The 13,974-nt window shown below is 47.5% G+C and overlaps 1 protein-coding gene across 3 annotated transcripts in view; it reads left to right on the top strand.

Moving 5' to 3' along the window:
- Nucleotides 1–63: 63 nt before the first annotated feature.
- Nucleotides 64–13,974, top strand: part of SGSM3 (small G protein signaling modulator 3) — a 30,198-nt gene continuing 16,287 nt past the window's right edge. For 2 of the 3 annotated variants that reach the window (XM_010564364.1, XM_010564530.1), the window contains exons 1-5: nt 64–140; nt 1,132–1,178; nt 10,368–10,451; nt 11,750–11,835; nt 13,064–13,130. In XM_010564364.1, the coding sequence (XP_010562666.1) occupies nt 10,445–10,451; nt 11,750–11,835; nt 13,064–13,130 (160 nt within the window). In that variant the 5' untranslated portion in view covers nt 64–140; nt 1,132–1,178; nt 10,368–10,444. Of the gene's footprint in view, nt 141–1,131; nt 1,179–2,624; nt 2,648–10,367; nt 10,452–11,749; nt 11,836–13,063; nt 13,131–13,974 lie in introns of those variants that run through there. The other variant, XM_010564442.1, reaches the window with a different exon arrangement.

Genomic DNA, 13,974 nt, shown 5'->3' with positions numbered 1-13,974 from the left:
CCCGGCGGGCTCCGCGCCGCCGCCCGGATGCCGCGCATGCGCAGCTGCTCCGCCCTCCGGAGCGGCGTGTGGGGGCCGCCGGGTCGGGGTCGGGCGCCCGCCCGCCCTGTGGGGAACGGGGACGGCGCTGAGGAGAGCAGGTGAGAGCGCCGCGACGGGATGGAGGGGGCTGCCGCGGGGGGTCCTGCCCGCGGGCAGGAGGGCTCGGCGGGGCCGCCCCTCGCCCTCCGGGGCTGGCAGCCCTTCGCCTCCCCCCCCCGCCGCGACGGTGGGGCTCCTCAGGAGCGGTCGCGCCGGCTGTGAGGGGACACACACACACACACACACACACACACACACACACACACGCACCTCGCCCACCGCTCCGCTGCGGTGCCCCTCGGGCGAGGAGGAGGAGGAGGTGGTGGGGGGGGGGGGACTGAGGTACTAAAGCCGTTGGGGTGTCGGGCTGTGTGGGGGGCCGGCGGGGTGCGCGGCCCCCTCTCGGCTCCCCCTCGGCTCCCCGGCCCCTTCCCGGGCAGGGTTGGAGGGCGGGAAGGAAGAGACCCCCCCCACAGACAGACAGACACCCTGCCCAGCCCCCGGGCAGGCTCCCGCTCACCTGCTGCGCTGACGCAGGGTCTGGGCTCCGGCGAGTGACTCATGTCGTGCAGAGCTTCCTCACCGGGCTGGGTCGGGTCGGTTGGGGCACCTTCATCTTACCGGCTCCCCCTCCTCCTCCAGGTTTTGCTCCCTCTTCCCCTTACCCACCCCTGCTCCCTCCCGCTCCCCGGGATATCCCTCTCCCCTCACCTGCCGCTCCTCCGTGGCTCTGACTCTCGGGGGGGGTCTCGTCTGCCGGGGGGTCTCCCATCCTCGTTTGCTCTCCGTGCCTGCATCTTTTCGGAGGAGCCCCGGGGGAGAGACGGTCTGTCTCCTGTCTGGCTGGGAGGGGAAGGAACAGTCACGAAACAGAGGTAGAAAGAAATATGGCAGTATCCTGTCATAAATAGGCACGCTGCAGGCCCTGTGATTGTCAGCTGTAGTAACCCTTGGAAGGAAGTCGGTAGACAAATACAATTCCTCATACCTGGCGATTCGAACTCAAGGGAGTGAAGAACCGCCGTGACACGGATTTAAATCCCTTTGCAGGCCGCGGCTGTGGGATCCGGGACAGCTGGTGTCTCTTCACAGAGCTGGTAAGGGTGGGACGCAGAAAATTTCTTCTCGGTGTCTGCTTTGCTTCCCTCCTAATCTTTTGAGGGATGTCTGAATTTAGGCAGGTACTTTCCTTCTAAACGAGTCGATTTCATTGTTGGTGTGGGGTGGGTTTTTTTTATGTGATGTCATAGCTTCCTACTTCATGATGTCTCAGCCTTACTTGCTGTGGTGTTGGGGGGGGTGGGGAGCAGTGGGAATAGAGTAGTAAAAGTGCCTTGAGGAAATGGAGGATCCTTTAGCACTAATAGAGAAGCAGTCTTGCTGGAATTAAGAACAGTAGATGTTCAGCAGTGAGAAGCTGGATCTTAAAATCACTCAAGAAGGAACTGTCAGCCTAGCAGGAGTGGGGCACTGCTGTGCTTTTGCCGAGATGTTGATCGGACTACAGTTAGTTGCTGAATAATCCGAATTCTAGAGTAGTTTTTCAGCTGCTACAGAGTCTGGAGTGGTGTCCTGGAAAGAAACAGTCACTAGGAAAAAGATCTGTTTTGTTATATATTTCTGGATCCACACGCTGTGTGTGTGGCTTTCCCTCTGCAGAAACAAAGGTTGGATTCCTACCCTGGAGAATTCACAAAGTAAAAGGGAAGGAAGGGTATGAGAAGAGGCATGACGTGTAATTAAAGAGGTCAGGGTGGGGACTGGTTGTGTCATACTAATATAAAGTTATGTTAATTCTGTATTTAACAGATTAAAATGACAGTTGCTACCTTTCTTAATTCCTGTTTAGGATACTGTTTTGATAGTGTGTGATAGGTAATCTCAGGGAGATGTCATTCATAGTGACACTTCCTCAGAAGAAGGACAAAGGGAATCCATGAGGGGCAGCAGAGAGGAGGGGCATATTTCTGGAGGAAGTGCGCTGATCAGGAGATGATAGAGTTAACATCAGCTAATGAGATGAGGGAAGTACTGCACACCTGCTCAGGACTGAAATGATTCTCCAGTTGTGGGGTCTCTGCTAATGTCCTTCAGGTTTTTCTTCTTTGCTGTGCTTTTAACCTGTTACTTGCTTTCCTGCAAGATGCTATCTTTTGCAAATATCAGTGTTCTTGATGACCTTAAAAGATAGGTAATAATCAAAATATTTAGCTTTTAAAAATCAACCTCTCTTACCTGAGGTGGCATGGTAACAGTAGAGATTATTGATTAAGGGATCTGTATGAAATGAGCTGCCAGTCTCAGACCCATTCTTAGTGAATTGGTTTGTGTGTTGCAAAATTGCTTACCATGTTTGGTATTCGGGATGCTTTAACAAAGGAATCAGTGAGTTCACCCCTCCCAAGCGATACCGCATTTGAGGTTGTAACTGTTTTGGAAATGAGTAGGATGATGTCTGTCTTCCTGGCTGTTAATTGCAAACTTCTCACCAAAACATGAGAAGGAAAGAAAACTTTAAAAAAATAAATCCTAAGGAGTATTGTAACTTGTATCTTCAGTGATAAAGGTAAGTCACCTTATATTTTCGTGTATGTGGTCCTACAGCTCTTCTACCTAAATCAGTGGTGATCGTAGTTGGTAATCTGTATCACACTGGTTATCCTAGATCCTGTCCTGTCTCAAATGGATAGGATATAGAGATTTTGCAGTTGTCAAGCAGGATGAGGTAGACAGATAGCTTCATTATATGTCAGGAGTGCAGTGTCCCAAATGTCTCTCAAGAGATAGAGAGGTGTTGGTTGGCACTTCAGGTTTGTATCCTCAGAAACACTAAGACTTGTTTAAATGTCTTTCTGTGCCAACTTCCGTTGCACGGTCAAGATTTTAGGTACATAAAGCTTCCACAGGGTAAGTATCTGGGAGCATTGGGGAAAATCTCACTTGTCAGCTGCGTTACTGTTGACACCAGGTAGCGAGGAGGAGGATGTTTTCCTGCCACATTTGTTTTGTCTGAGGAAATCTCAGCTGTTTTTTAAACTGGAGTGCAACAAGTTATATTGGTAACAGAGCAATTCTGTTTCTGGGCTAAGGAAAAAAAACAAACCCCAGGAGAAATGAAAACACACTTGTTTTATGAGATAGGAGAAAAGAAGATAGCATATTGGTATTAGTATGACTATGAGAACTGTTGTCACTGCCCAGTCAGTGCAGTATTTCTTGACTGGGAAGTACGCGATGATTCAGAGATGAGAGAAAATGTCCATAACTGACAGCCCTTTTGTTCTGGAGAAGAAATCTTCCTGATCCCCAGAAACAGAAAATATTGGGAGTTTTGTCTTGTTTTGTTACAAAAGTTAATGATTGTTGTGTTTTGCTTTTTTTTCTTCCAAGTTATCTGTGCCTGTGAATTTCTGCAGGAGCAAGATCCAAGTAGCCTAACATGACATGCTAGATAAGAGCTTTGCAAACAGTCCTGAGAGGTGTTTTGGGTGTTACTAGCCTCTTCAGAAAGTTGAGTTCTGGAAAGACAGAGCCCTGAAGGAGAAAAATCTTGAGTGCTGTGGGATATATTTTCCCTAAAAAGCCATTTTCTGGAGCCAAGTGAAGTGAGACCTGCTTAGAGTCCTGCTAGGTGAATCTGACAGTTTTTTGCTAATACTAGAGCAAATGGTAATACAGCAGAGCTACAGGAGTGTGACCTGAATCTAGCCTTCCTTGGGCCTCACCAAGAGAATGGTAAACCATGACAGTTAAAGCTTTGCAGATCCGTCAGAGGCCGTATCAAGGAAAAGCCATTCTTCAGGCTGTTGTTCCTTTGTCAATAGGAACAGCAGGCTGAGACCAGCTTGAGAATCAAACGTTCACCTGGGGGTGCCTGCAGGGCTGGCCCTGGAGGTGATGGAGAGCCTCAGATGGCACCGCTTGTCACTGCTCAGGGTAGGAGTGTCATATAAAAGACATCATAATACCTGTCTTTAAATAACTGTCGGTAGTGTCTTTCAACCTTTCTTTGATTGGTATAACACTGCATCTCTAACAGAAATATTTTCTTTCAAACTTCTGTACAGCAAATTAAACTGGTCAGCTGCCATTACCTTCCAAAGATACTGTATAAATAGTTTGCAGACTTGCAGAAGTTCATGGACCAGAAGGTAAAAATCACTTCCTGAGAGTTTTGGGGATAATGAGTTTCTGCACCTGTACCATGCTTATTTGGGTGAAAGTGTCCCTTTATTGCGCACAAACTGACTCTTATGGAAGAGATGTTTGGAGCCCCCTTAGATGCTAGTCAGAAACCTTTGGGTTATATTTGCGTAGCAGCATTTAATGTGGAATTGTCTTTACCCTAAACCTTGAAGACTAGGACGATTGCGGACCTGGCTTTTGGCGCGCATGGGCTTTCTTCCCTGTGTGTTGGAAGCAAGAAGAATTTTGCTGTGCAGTGAGAGTGGACACCGTGCTAGTTTGTATCCTGCCCTTTTTTTCCCATCCTCATTCAGTGCAGAATAAAAAAAAAACAACAACTGCTGCTCCAGTGCTTGATCTATTGTAATCCTCCTGTGTGAGATGGGAGGAGCACTCTATATTCCCATCACATATCCTCTCACCGCTCAAGTAGTGGGAGCACAGAGAAAGGGGAAACTCCTCCTTGTCTGATCCCAAGAGTCTTGGCAAACAAGAGGTTCTCCACAGCAGTGCAGTTCATGCTTAGCAGGCACCAAGTGTCTGCTGTGTAAGGATAGACACCCTCTGCTTTCCAGGGCTAAAAGTGTGGTAGCTTGTGTTAGCAACACAGGGCATCAGCAGAGCTGTACGTAAGGTTGGTTCTGGGTTTTTTTTTATTTTTCTCATGAGCCACATGGGGGGAAGCCTTTTGTTATCTCCAGATTTTAGAAGTAAGAGCTTCAGACTTTTCAAGTTGTGTCCTGCATAAAGGATCAGCTGTCTGCTTTGGAGCCAGATAAATAAAAGGCAGTTCTGCTCTGAAAAGAAAATACATGCTGATATGTAGGATATCTGCATTCTAGATAAGTAGGTGTTGTGTAGGGGATTTTTAGAGGCAAGCTTGACATCTGTGGTCTGTCCAATGTGTAAGCAATAAGAAACAGGATTTTGCTTTTTCACATCCTCATTTTCAAAATGGAGATGAAGCAGATAGGAAACTGGAATTTACCTGTTCTGTTCCTGTTGTATAAACTGAAAATTGTTCAGCACCTTCAGCTCCATGGGCGCTCTCTGCCATGACAGCAGGCAGCCTTGCTGGACACTGATCAGTGCACGGAGCAGATCTGTTGCATGGAAATAGCTTTTAGTTACATTTCTGCACGGAATTACATTACATTTCCAATGTGGCCAGAGGCCTACAAGGTGCTTTGTGGCAGGAGACACAGATTTCCATCTTGCTTTTTGTTGTCTCTGTTATGTGTCACTCCAGTAGTGCCCCAGGGCAGTTGGGAGGAGGCACTTTGCCCAGTCATGCTCCTGCAGTCAGTATGTGATCCCAGTCGGTGACTGGGCAGAACTGGAGTCCTGAGCGATGCCTCTGCAGTCAGTGACATAACACTGTCAGCAGCTTGCCATCCCTCCTGTCTCTGTAAGTCCATCACCTTCGATGCTTTCCTGATCTCATGTCCCCCTTCCTAGGCCTGCCATAGGCTTTTATCTCTGGTGCACTTTCTCTGCTATGAGCAAGTGGGCTGAGGGCAGTTAAAGTCCCCCAGCTTTTCATTCCAGGTCATGCGGTAGAAAGCAAGCACGAAGGCTACCGCCTCAGCACCTCCCTCCTGCGTCTGTAGCGTGTTGCTCAACACCCAAAGCGTTGTGAGGCTGGTCGTGGTTTGTAAGCCTGAGCGGATGGTTCCTGGAATGACCCAGGTTCAGCAACACCATCTTGGCTCCTTAACCAGGAGTTGGCGCATGTTGGTGTCCGTGTGGGATTCTGCATCGCTTAAAAAGCCAGGGTGTCAGTGTGCGAGGGGCAGAAATGGTCTGCATCTTGTCCGCTCCTTGGTCAGGCGTGTGGCTGTGCGTTGTTCGCTTACCTACTTGTTCGTGGAGCTTGAGTTTTCTTCTGACTGTACACGTGCAAAGCAAATATTGACTCGTGGGACTAATGGCATTTGCAGCTCCAGGATATGCCTTTCCCTGACCTGAAGGAGAAACTGATGGGGGAAGGGAAGGCAAAGGGCTTCTTGCTGAGATCTCCCCTTGTGCATCTCATTGGGCAAGTCAGAATTGTAATTAGGAAAACAATGCTTTCCAGGTGTGAGGGGACAGAAAGGAACTGCCTGATTCAGTGCAGGGTCTGACTGGTGTCTGGTTTCTGAGAGAGGAAGAGTTGGTCCAAATGTTAAATTGGATGCAATCTACATGGGATTTGAAAAGCTGAGCTGGAAGAGGCTTCTAGAACTACACCTGAGTGCGTGGCCTCCAGATGAGTACTGTGGCTTTGCAATCGTTTTTCTCTCTTCCAAAATGTTTGGTTGTGTTTTTTGTGGGGTTTTGTTTTTCAAATAAAGGAAGAGAATAGAGAGCAGTGGAAACCAGCTGACAGCCCAGAGGTGGCAGTGGGATTTACTGCGTGCAATGCTGCTTCATGTTCAAATTAAGCATAATGGAAAGCAGAGTTTTTCCCCATGCTAGCTTACTGTCAGAGGAAGTGTTGTATATGCTGTTCCTATGACAGTGGACGAAAATCATTCTAGAAAGAATTGTTACGCTGCTTCTGGTCCTTCTGATGATGTTCACTGACAGCTCCTGCGTGGTTACTAGTTGTAATGTTTTCAGCATACAAAAAAATTGGTTTGTACAGTGTTTGTCTTCTGCACAGTCTGTCTGCTAGAGGTGTGTTGCTTTGTTGGTGGCTTTTTGGTGGATTCTTACTTTTTTTGTTGCTAAAATCAGCAGGGGAAGAACACTTCTAGGAAGGAGTTTCTGTCCCAAAATAAAGATCCTACTGAAAGGCTCCAGACAGCGTCATTTCATGCCTTGCACATCCAGGCACTACCACGCTGGGCTTAAATGGAGATCACATGGCAAAAGAGGCCAAGCAAGTAAAACATAGGCAGCAGGAGATTGTTATCTGGTGTTTGCAAGAAGCCAGGTAATTGAAATCTCTCCTATCACAGCTGTGTGGAAGAGCAAGTGTGTCCAGAGGAGGCTTGATATTGCCAAGTGGAAGTAAATTTGCAGGCCTCCTTCATGAGCATCAATTTCTAAAGGACACCTACACTGGAAAAGAAACTAATTGGATATAATCCTGCACGGTGTGTACTTGCAACTCCACCAAAGGTGTAGCAGCTGGAGTGCTTCAAGTAGCTGTACCTGATGCTGACTGCATCCTTTGCAGCCTTCTTTTTCAGGTACACACACTGTCATTATAGCTGTCTTCTAGCAGGCTGGAATCGGTGGTGGTGTGATTTGGTTTAGAGTCTGAACTCAAAAAGTAAAGCTGCAAATAGCAGGTACCATTTGCATTTTAAAAAAAAAAACATTTCTTTCAAAGTGTGAAGACTGCCTGTTGTATGACCAAAATTGCTTTGTATAGGAAACTTAAATTGCCTTTAAACATGGGACATGCTTCTTAATGCATCGGTGAAAACAGGTTTTAATTTTAGAGTTCTGAGGGTTTGGGAGTTGCCATTAATATTTGTTGGATCGGGTGGTTTTTTCCCTTTGTATCCCTTACTGTTACTAGTTTTCAGAAGTGTGTACTGTGCAAATAACACAGCTAAGTTAGCTGTAGCAATTTCACACTTGCAATTTCACAGGCTTCATGGGAGCCCCTTTGTTACTTGCCGTCCTCTGGCTAGGAGAGTTTGAGATTTGCTTTAGGTTTATATCCTTCAGTCCAAGGAAAGAACTTACTGTATCAAACGCATATGCCAGACATCCTCCTCCTGGCTTGCACTGGTGTGTGCCTGGCTGTGTCAGGGAACCTTCCTCCCAGTTCCTGTGATGCTCTACTGGAGGCAGAGCCGGAGGGGGCACAAAGCAGGGTGATGAAGACCTACCGGGCTGGCGCGGTGGCCTCAGCACCTTCTCTTGGAGACACTTGGCTCCCTGGGCAGTACCCAGTGCATCAGGACCTTGTGCCACAGCAGGAACCTTCTCTCCCCACCCTGCCCTTCCGCACAGCCCAGAGCCAGCAGCAGGGTGAGCCTCTCCTGTCCCAGATGGGTGCTTGCAGGAAGGTTTCTATAGGAACCAGGGGCAGGAAAAACCTGCCCACCGAGTTCAGTGCTCTCATGGCAGGGACAGGAGGGCAGGCAGCAGAGGCCAGCGTGTGATGACGTGGGCAAGGGAAGGTGTTCCCCTCTGGTATACCTCTGCTGGGACGATGAGGGACCTTCGGCCTCAGCACTCCCCTGCCCTGCTTCCCAAGCACCATGGTTAACTCTCTTGTTTTGGGGTCTTTTCTCATCTACGTGCCTAACACACTGGCCCCCTCCGTAGCAGGTTGGTTCAGCCGTGATTGTGCAAGCGATGAAGATTAATAACGACACTCACGTGCTTGAGGCACTGAGCAGGGATTCAGAGCACAGGTAACGAGAAGCATGGCAGAAGTACCACGTGGCTGAAACAGTGACTGCATTCCTAATAAAAGTTACTGGAAACAGGCTTAACTGGGCTGAAAGAGGGCAGGGGAGAAGGACATATGGCAGGCTCAGGAACAGAGCAGTTGTGGTACCAGGGCAATGATAAGCCTGAAAAAAAAGCATCAAAACACATTCACAGTGATGTTGAAAGGGGAATAAGTATTGTCAGCAGATTTACCTGCTTGGTGTGCATGCTGTGCATGTTCCCATCTAAAATGAGTGCTCAGGTGCTCATTTTGCAATTCTTCTTATATCTTCAGCTACTGAGGGAAAAGTTGGTGCTAAGAGAACAAGTGGGGCAAGAGTGATGGGAAGGGTGGAAGAGTGTTTACAGAACTCGAGGGTAAGCGACTAGCCATTGTGTGGACAACATTACTTCTCAGAAACAAAAGCTCAACTTTTTCTTGTTTGTTTTTTGTTTTGTTTTGTTTTTGCCCTGAGAGTTGGTGTCAGAAGATCAGAGTGCCTGTTCATCCATGTTGGCCTTTCTCATGCAGAGAGCTGTTTAAATCTGGAAGGACGAAGCCTTATCATTTGTGTTCTCAGACCCAGATGCTTTTTATGCTTTTGCAGTGTTTTACAGCTGTTTATCTTGGAGTGCTGTAGCAAGCCAATTCCAGGCTGTAAGTGCTCAGTGGAAAGCTTACTGAGATGCAAAGAGGATATAACCTTGTACCATTGAGCACTATGAACAACTTGGACAGGGCCTGCTCGTTGAATCCCTGGGGTTCCTTCTTTTAGTGGTTTGCAGTCATAAGTAGCTTTACTGAAAAGGGGAAGCTGGAAAACCCATCCCAAATGTGCAAATGTTAGTTTCTCCCAGGTTCTTTCCCAAGTAAGTGCGAGTGACTGATATATCCCAGCACTAGCTTTATCTGCTTGGTGGAGGTGGCTCTTGCTGTCTCACACACACAGTTATAAGGTTGATCTTAAAGTCCGAAGTATCTCTGATTACTGAACTATTCCATTGTTGTCCCGGAAAACCCCTATAAAAATCTGCTCTGAGCTGATATCGGGAACGTGAGGAGGGGAGCTGTGTGGGCTGTTTCATCATCTGAGCTCGATCACCAGATTTAGTTTAGAGGAGCCTGGCTCATTGCAGAGGTACTCGATTGCATATTGATCATATCCTAGTCCAGTTCATCACAGAAGACCCTTGTCAGAAGCTTTCCCAGCTCCCTTCAGGGAGCTGTATTCCACAGCCTAATACACTTTGCTCTTCTGATTCTACCCCTAAAATCTCTTTCAGGCTTATTGCATCTAATGATACCACCTTATACCGTTTTCACCATTCCAGTCCCTTCTCCATGGGAAGTCTGTCCAGAGAATGATGATGTATGGTGTGATTTTTTAGTATTCATAATTAAATATGGGACTCACAATATGTGATGGAAAAGGTGATGAAATTTGACTTGATTTTTGACATTTTTTCAGTCAGCAATGACGTTACCGTCACAAGGAATTTGGTAAATGACAGTGTGCTCTTTCTAGCTCATGGGTAGATATGAAACCAAGAGGAAATTCCAGTTTCTGGAATTTAATTTTCCTGCAGGGAACTTAAATACCAAGGGACTTGATTTTCCTGTGGGGAAGTTGTGCGAGGGGTCTGTCTGTCCCCCACCATGTTCTTAGATGCTAACTGAATTCTCACCAATTTTTTTGTTTGTTTGGGTTTTGTTTTTATAACAGGATAGTGACCTCTCACCTCTGAGAAGAGCATTTCTGCACCTGCTGACAGCCTCTGCTACTCAGCCTTACCTAGCACAATGTCAGGTGAGCAGACAAAAATGGACATGGTACCTTCTCGTTTGATTGCTTGTTCTTTCTTCAGCTGTAATGTAGTAAAAGAAAGCTACTAGTTCCAAGAGCTGTTCTTTACACTAATGTGTTGTCTGGTCAAATTAGGGGAGAAAAGATCACCCCACTCTTTGTGACCCAGCTGTCTTTTCACTTACAGTGAACTCAGTTCCTTCTTTTACCCTGTGCTGAAGCCTGCAGAACCTGCTTCAGCCATTGAACACAGAAGGAGGTTGAAATGTAGTCTGCTTTCCCCATTTTTCATAAGACTTGCTCAGTTCTGTTCTCCTCCCAAGACTCGCCCCAAAGTAGGTGGCTTGCTTATGATCTGAGAGATTTTTGTTGTAAAATGGTAGCTCTAGGGCAGGCAGAAGACTAAAGACTGGAGTTCAGCTGTGAGCTACTGATATACAAGCTTTACTAAAACTAGGTCCCCTCCAGCATGTCCACTCTTACAGTGGCCCACTCTCCCACCCCATATTTTTGTGTACACCTTCCTTCCCAGTCTAGCTGGTTATTTCAGGGTATATAACCCTGAGGGAGACTGTACTTCGAAGCCAAGTAAACCTTTTTGCAGCGGAAGAGCTGGGACATGCTTATCTGCTTCAATTGCAAAACTTGACATCTGCCATTATTACAGAGGAAGCTGTTCAAGGGAGCACTACCTGAGACTGGGAAGGTGCTTACCTTGAACACAAAAGACCATGCTGATAGGCATACTTTCATTGCTGCAGCTCTTTATGCATGGTCTGACAATCTTGCAGGGAGGGGCAGAAGTGTCCCAGTCCTTCTGCAGCAAAGGGAGGATCCTGCTGAGGGCTCTGATTTCCCATTTTGGTGCCTGGGTAAGAAAGTTTCAGGGAACTCTGGAGTGCTGCCGGTGCTGGAGTCAGTGTCTCTCTAGGAGGGGGTTTACTTCTCCATACTAATTTTTTTTTTAATGGTTCCCCTGGTGTGGCACTGACCACACAGCTTTTCCAAGCAGAAGAAAGATCACATGTTGCCGTGGAACTATTTCTCTTCCCTAAAAGTCTCTTTCTTAAAGAGAACTCCGATTGCCCTTTCTGCTTCTTTTGCTTGATGATAAGGGAGAAAACCATCTGAAATGACTTGCCTCCTTGGTGAAGTGGGAGCTGTCTCAATGTCTAGAGTGGCAGTAGTGACAAACTGCTGATAGAGTCCTTCTCTTGCTGGAACAGTCTGTATGGAGTGTGCATCTTCCAAGGGAGTCCTTCCAGGTTGTCACTGCTGTATGTTGATCTCTTTCTATTTAGGCCATCACACTCCCTCTGCCGGAGGTCCCTTCTCAGCACTCACTCCCAGCATTTGGCCTCAGGAGATCCTGGCAAAATACACACAGGTATGTGTGGGGCAGGGAGGGGGTGTTCTCTGGCTCTGCACAGAAGTAAAGGGACCCTGGTGACTTCTGGTGGTCTCTGAAAGCCACAGGGAAAAGGAGGGAGAGACGCACTCTTCCTCTGGTGGTTTGGTTGTGGATGCTTGTTTGCTACTTAAACTTCACGTGTTTTGCGGCTGCATCCTGGCTCTTGCAAGAGGATCTTGCAGAGCACGAAGAAACTTGTGTGAATTATTGCCCTGCTGTTTTGCAACTATTGCTCCACTGTAAAAATGTTGACATCCTGAGGGAGTCTCTGTCACCATCAAGCTACTCTGGATGGCTTGTGCACGGCAGGAAATGCTAGCCTCAAGACTTGTCACCAGGTGGGCAGAGCAGGAAGGAAGGAAGCAGACATGGAATTTCGTAACTTACCCGCAGTGTTTGCTGAAGGCAGCTGAGCCCAGTGAAGGTTAAAGCTTATTGTGGGGCTATGCTAGAAGCATGCTCCTTGGGTGCTGCCTGGGTGCGATGCTTGCAAGAGACCCCACGGGAAGGGCAGGTGGGCTTGCAGGAAAGAGGAGGTGTCTGTAGGTTTTCATTCCTTAAAAAAGCCTGGTTGTAACCTGCAGCGCCTACATCCCAATGCCAACCATGGGCACAGATGAGGCAAGTTGAGATTTGGGTCGTGGACCTTAATTTCCTTTGCCGTATAATTCGGGCTTGCTTGACAGGTGCAAATTCCAGTTTGGCCTGCTGTCTTGCAGAGAAAATCTGAAAGCAACAGGCAGGAGATGAAGCAATGCAGGGAGCTGAATTTGCAGTGTGTGTGGAGAGGTAACAGAGGACTGCTGTGTATTAGAGATGCAGACAGCAGAGACCACTTTAGCTGGTGTGTGTGTGGATTCCTCAGTCCATAAGGAGGGCTGCGTGCCCCTCCAAGTGGGAAGTTCTGATCTTGATATGATGCTGTGCTCAAGCCTGCTGGAAAATGGATTGCTGGGAAAATCTGTACAGGTGTGAAGGCAGGGCTTCACAACTTCCATGGAGAAGTCAAAATGGGAATGGCATGCAACACCTCCCCACCTGGGAACTGTGGTGGGAGGCATTGAAAATAAAAGGGCAAGGATTCTAGTTGCTCAGAGGGCACAGTGTGGACAGTGGTGGGATGGGGCAATATCCACATGTGTCTGTTCAGTTGTTCAGTGCTAAACTGGTGAAAGTGTCTGTTCTCCTTCCTCACATCTCCCAGAAAGAAGAATCCATCGAGCAGCCAGAGTTCCACTATGATGAATTTGGTTTCCGAGTTGATAAGGAAGGTAAAGTCAGTCCCATCCTTCCCCCTTCCATTGTGTCTTGTGTCCAGCCCTTCCCATGCTTCTAAGTATGGCAGGGTGATTTTGCAACTGTTCTGTGCTAGGTCTCGTCTGCCCAACTGTCATCATCTTTCTGTATCCTACCGTTGTAATCAAGTGCATTAGATGTGCTGGCCTTATGGGAGTCTGGAGCACAGACTATGCAGCAGAGTAATTTCCATCCCCTTATGCTTGTGCCATGGGTAAGAGAGAGAAAAGTTAAGAGGAAGTTACATTTCCTTCAGCAGCTGCATGCTGGGGAAGGGCAACTTTCCCAGTTCACAGTGGGGTCTCTGTCGTGTTCAGTAGCACTGTAAGCACTGATAGCAAGCACAGGGACATGTTCTGTCTGTTGAAAAACTTGTAGCCAAGGTGAGTGCCAGCAGTATGTGTTCTACCCATCCCAGCAGCTTGTCAAAGTGTAGGGCAAATGCTAGGGGCAAAACCCACATCCTAGTTTTTTCTGCAAGATATAGAGGCAGACGACCAAATAGAAGGAGGTGTGGAGAGCTATTGCAGCTGGGCATTGAACTACAACAACTGGCTGCCGTTGCAAAGAGGAAGAGAAGGGAGTGGGGGATGCAGGAATTGCTCTATGTGCTTTGAGAGAATGTTTCCAGGGCACAGGCCATACAGTGCAAGAGCAGAAGTTGTTTGCATGTGTGCCCTGAGACACCTTGAGTCATAGAGGATCCTCTTTGAAACAATGACCTGGAGATGAGGACAGGACACAGTGATTTTCTTCAGCCAGGACATTTGATAGACTTGTGCATTATAAAAATCAGCAGAAAGATTTGGATTGCATTGT

This window comes from Haliaeetus leucocephalus, unplaced genomic scaffold (assembly GCF_000737465.1).
Source record: "Haliaeetus leucocephalus isolate CR32 unplaced genomic scaffold, Haliaeetus_leucocephalus-4.0 Scaffold0, whole genome shotgun sequence".
Lineage (NCBI taxonomy): Eukaryota > Metazoa > Chordata > Aves > Accipitriformes > Accipitridae > Haliaeetus > Haliaeetus leucocephalus.
Note: the sequence above shows the minus strand (reverse complement) of the source record. Positions and strands in the feature narration are given on the sequence as shown.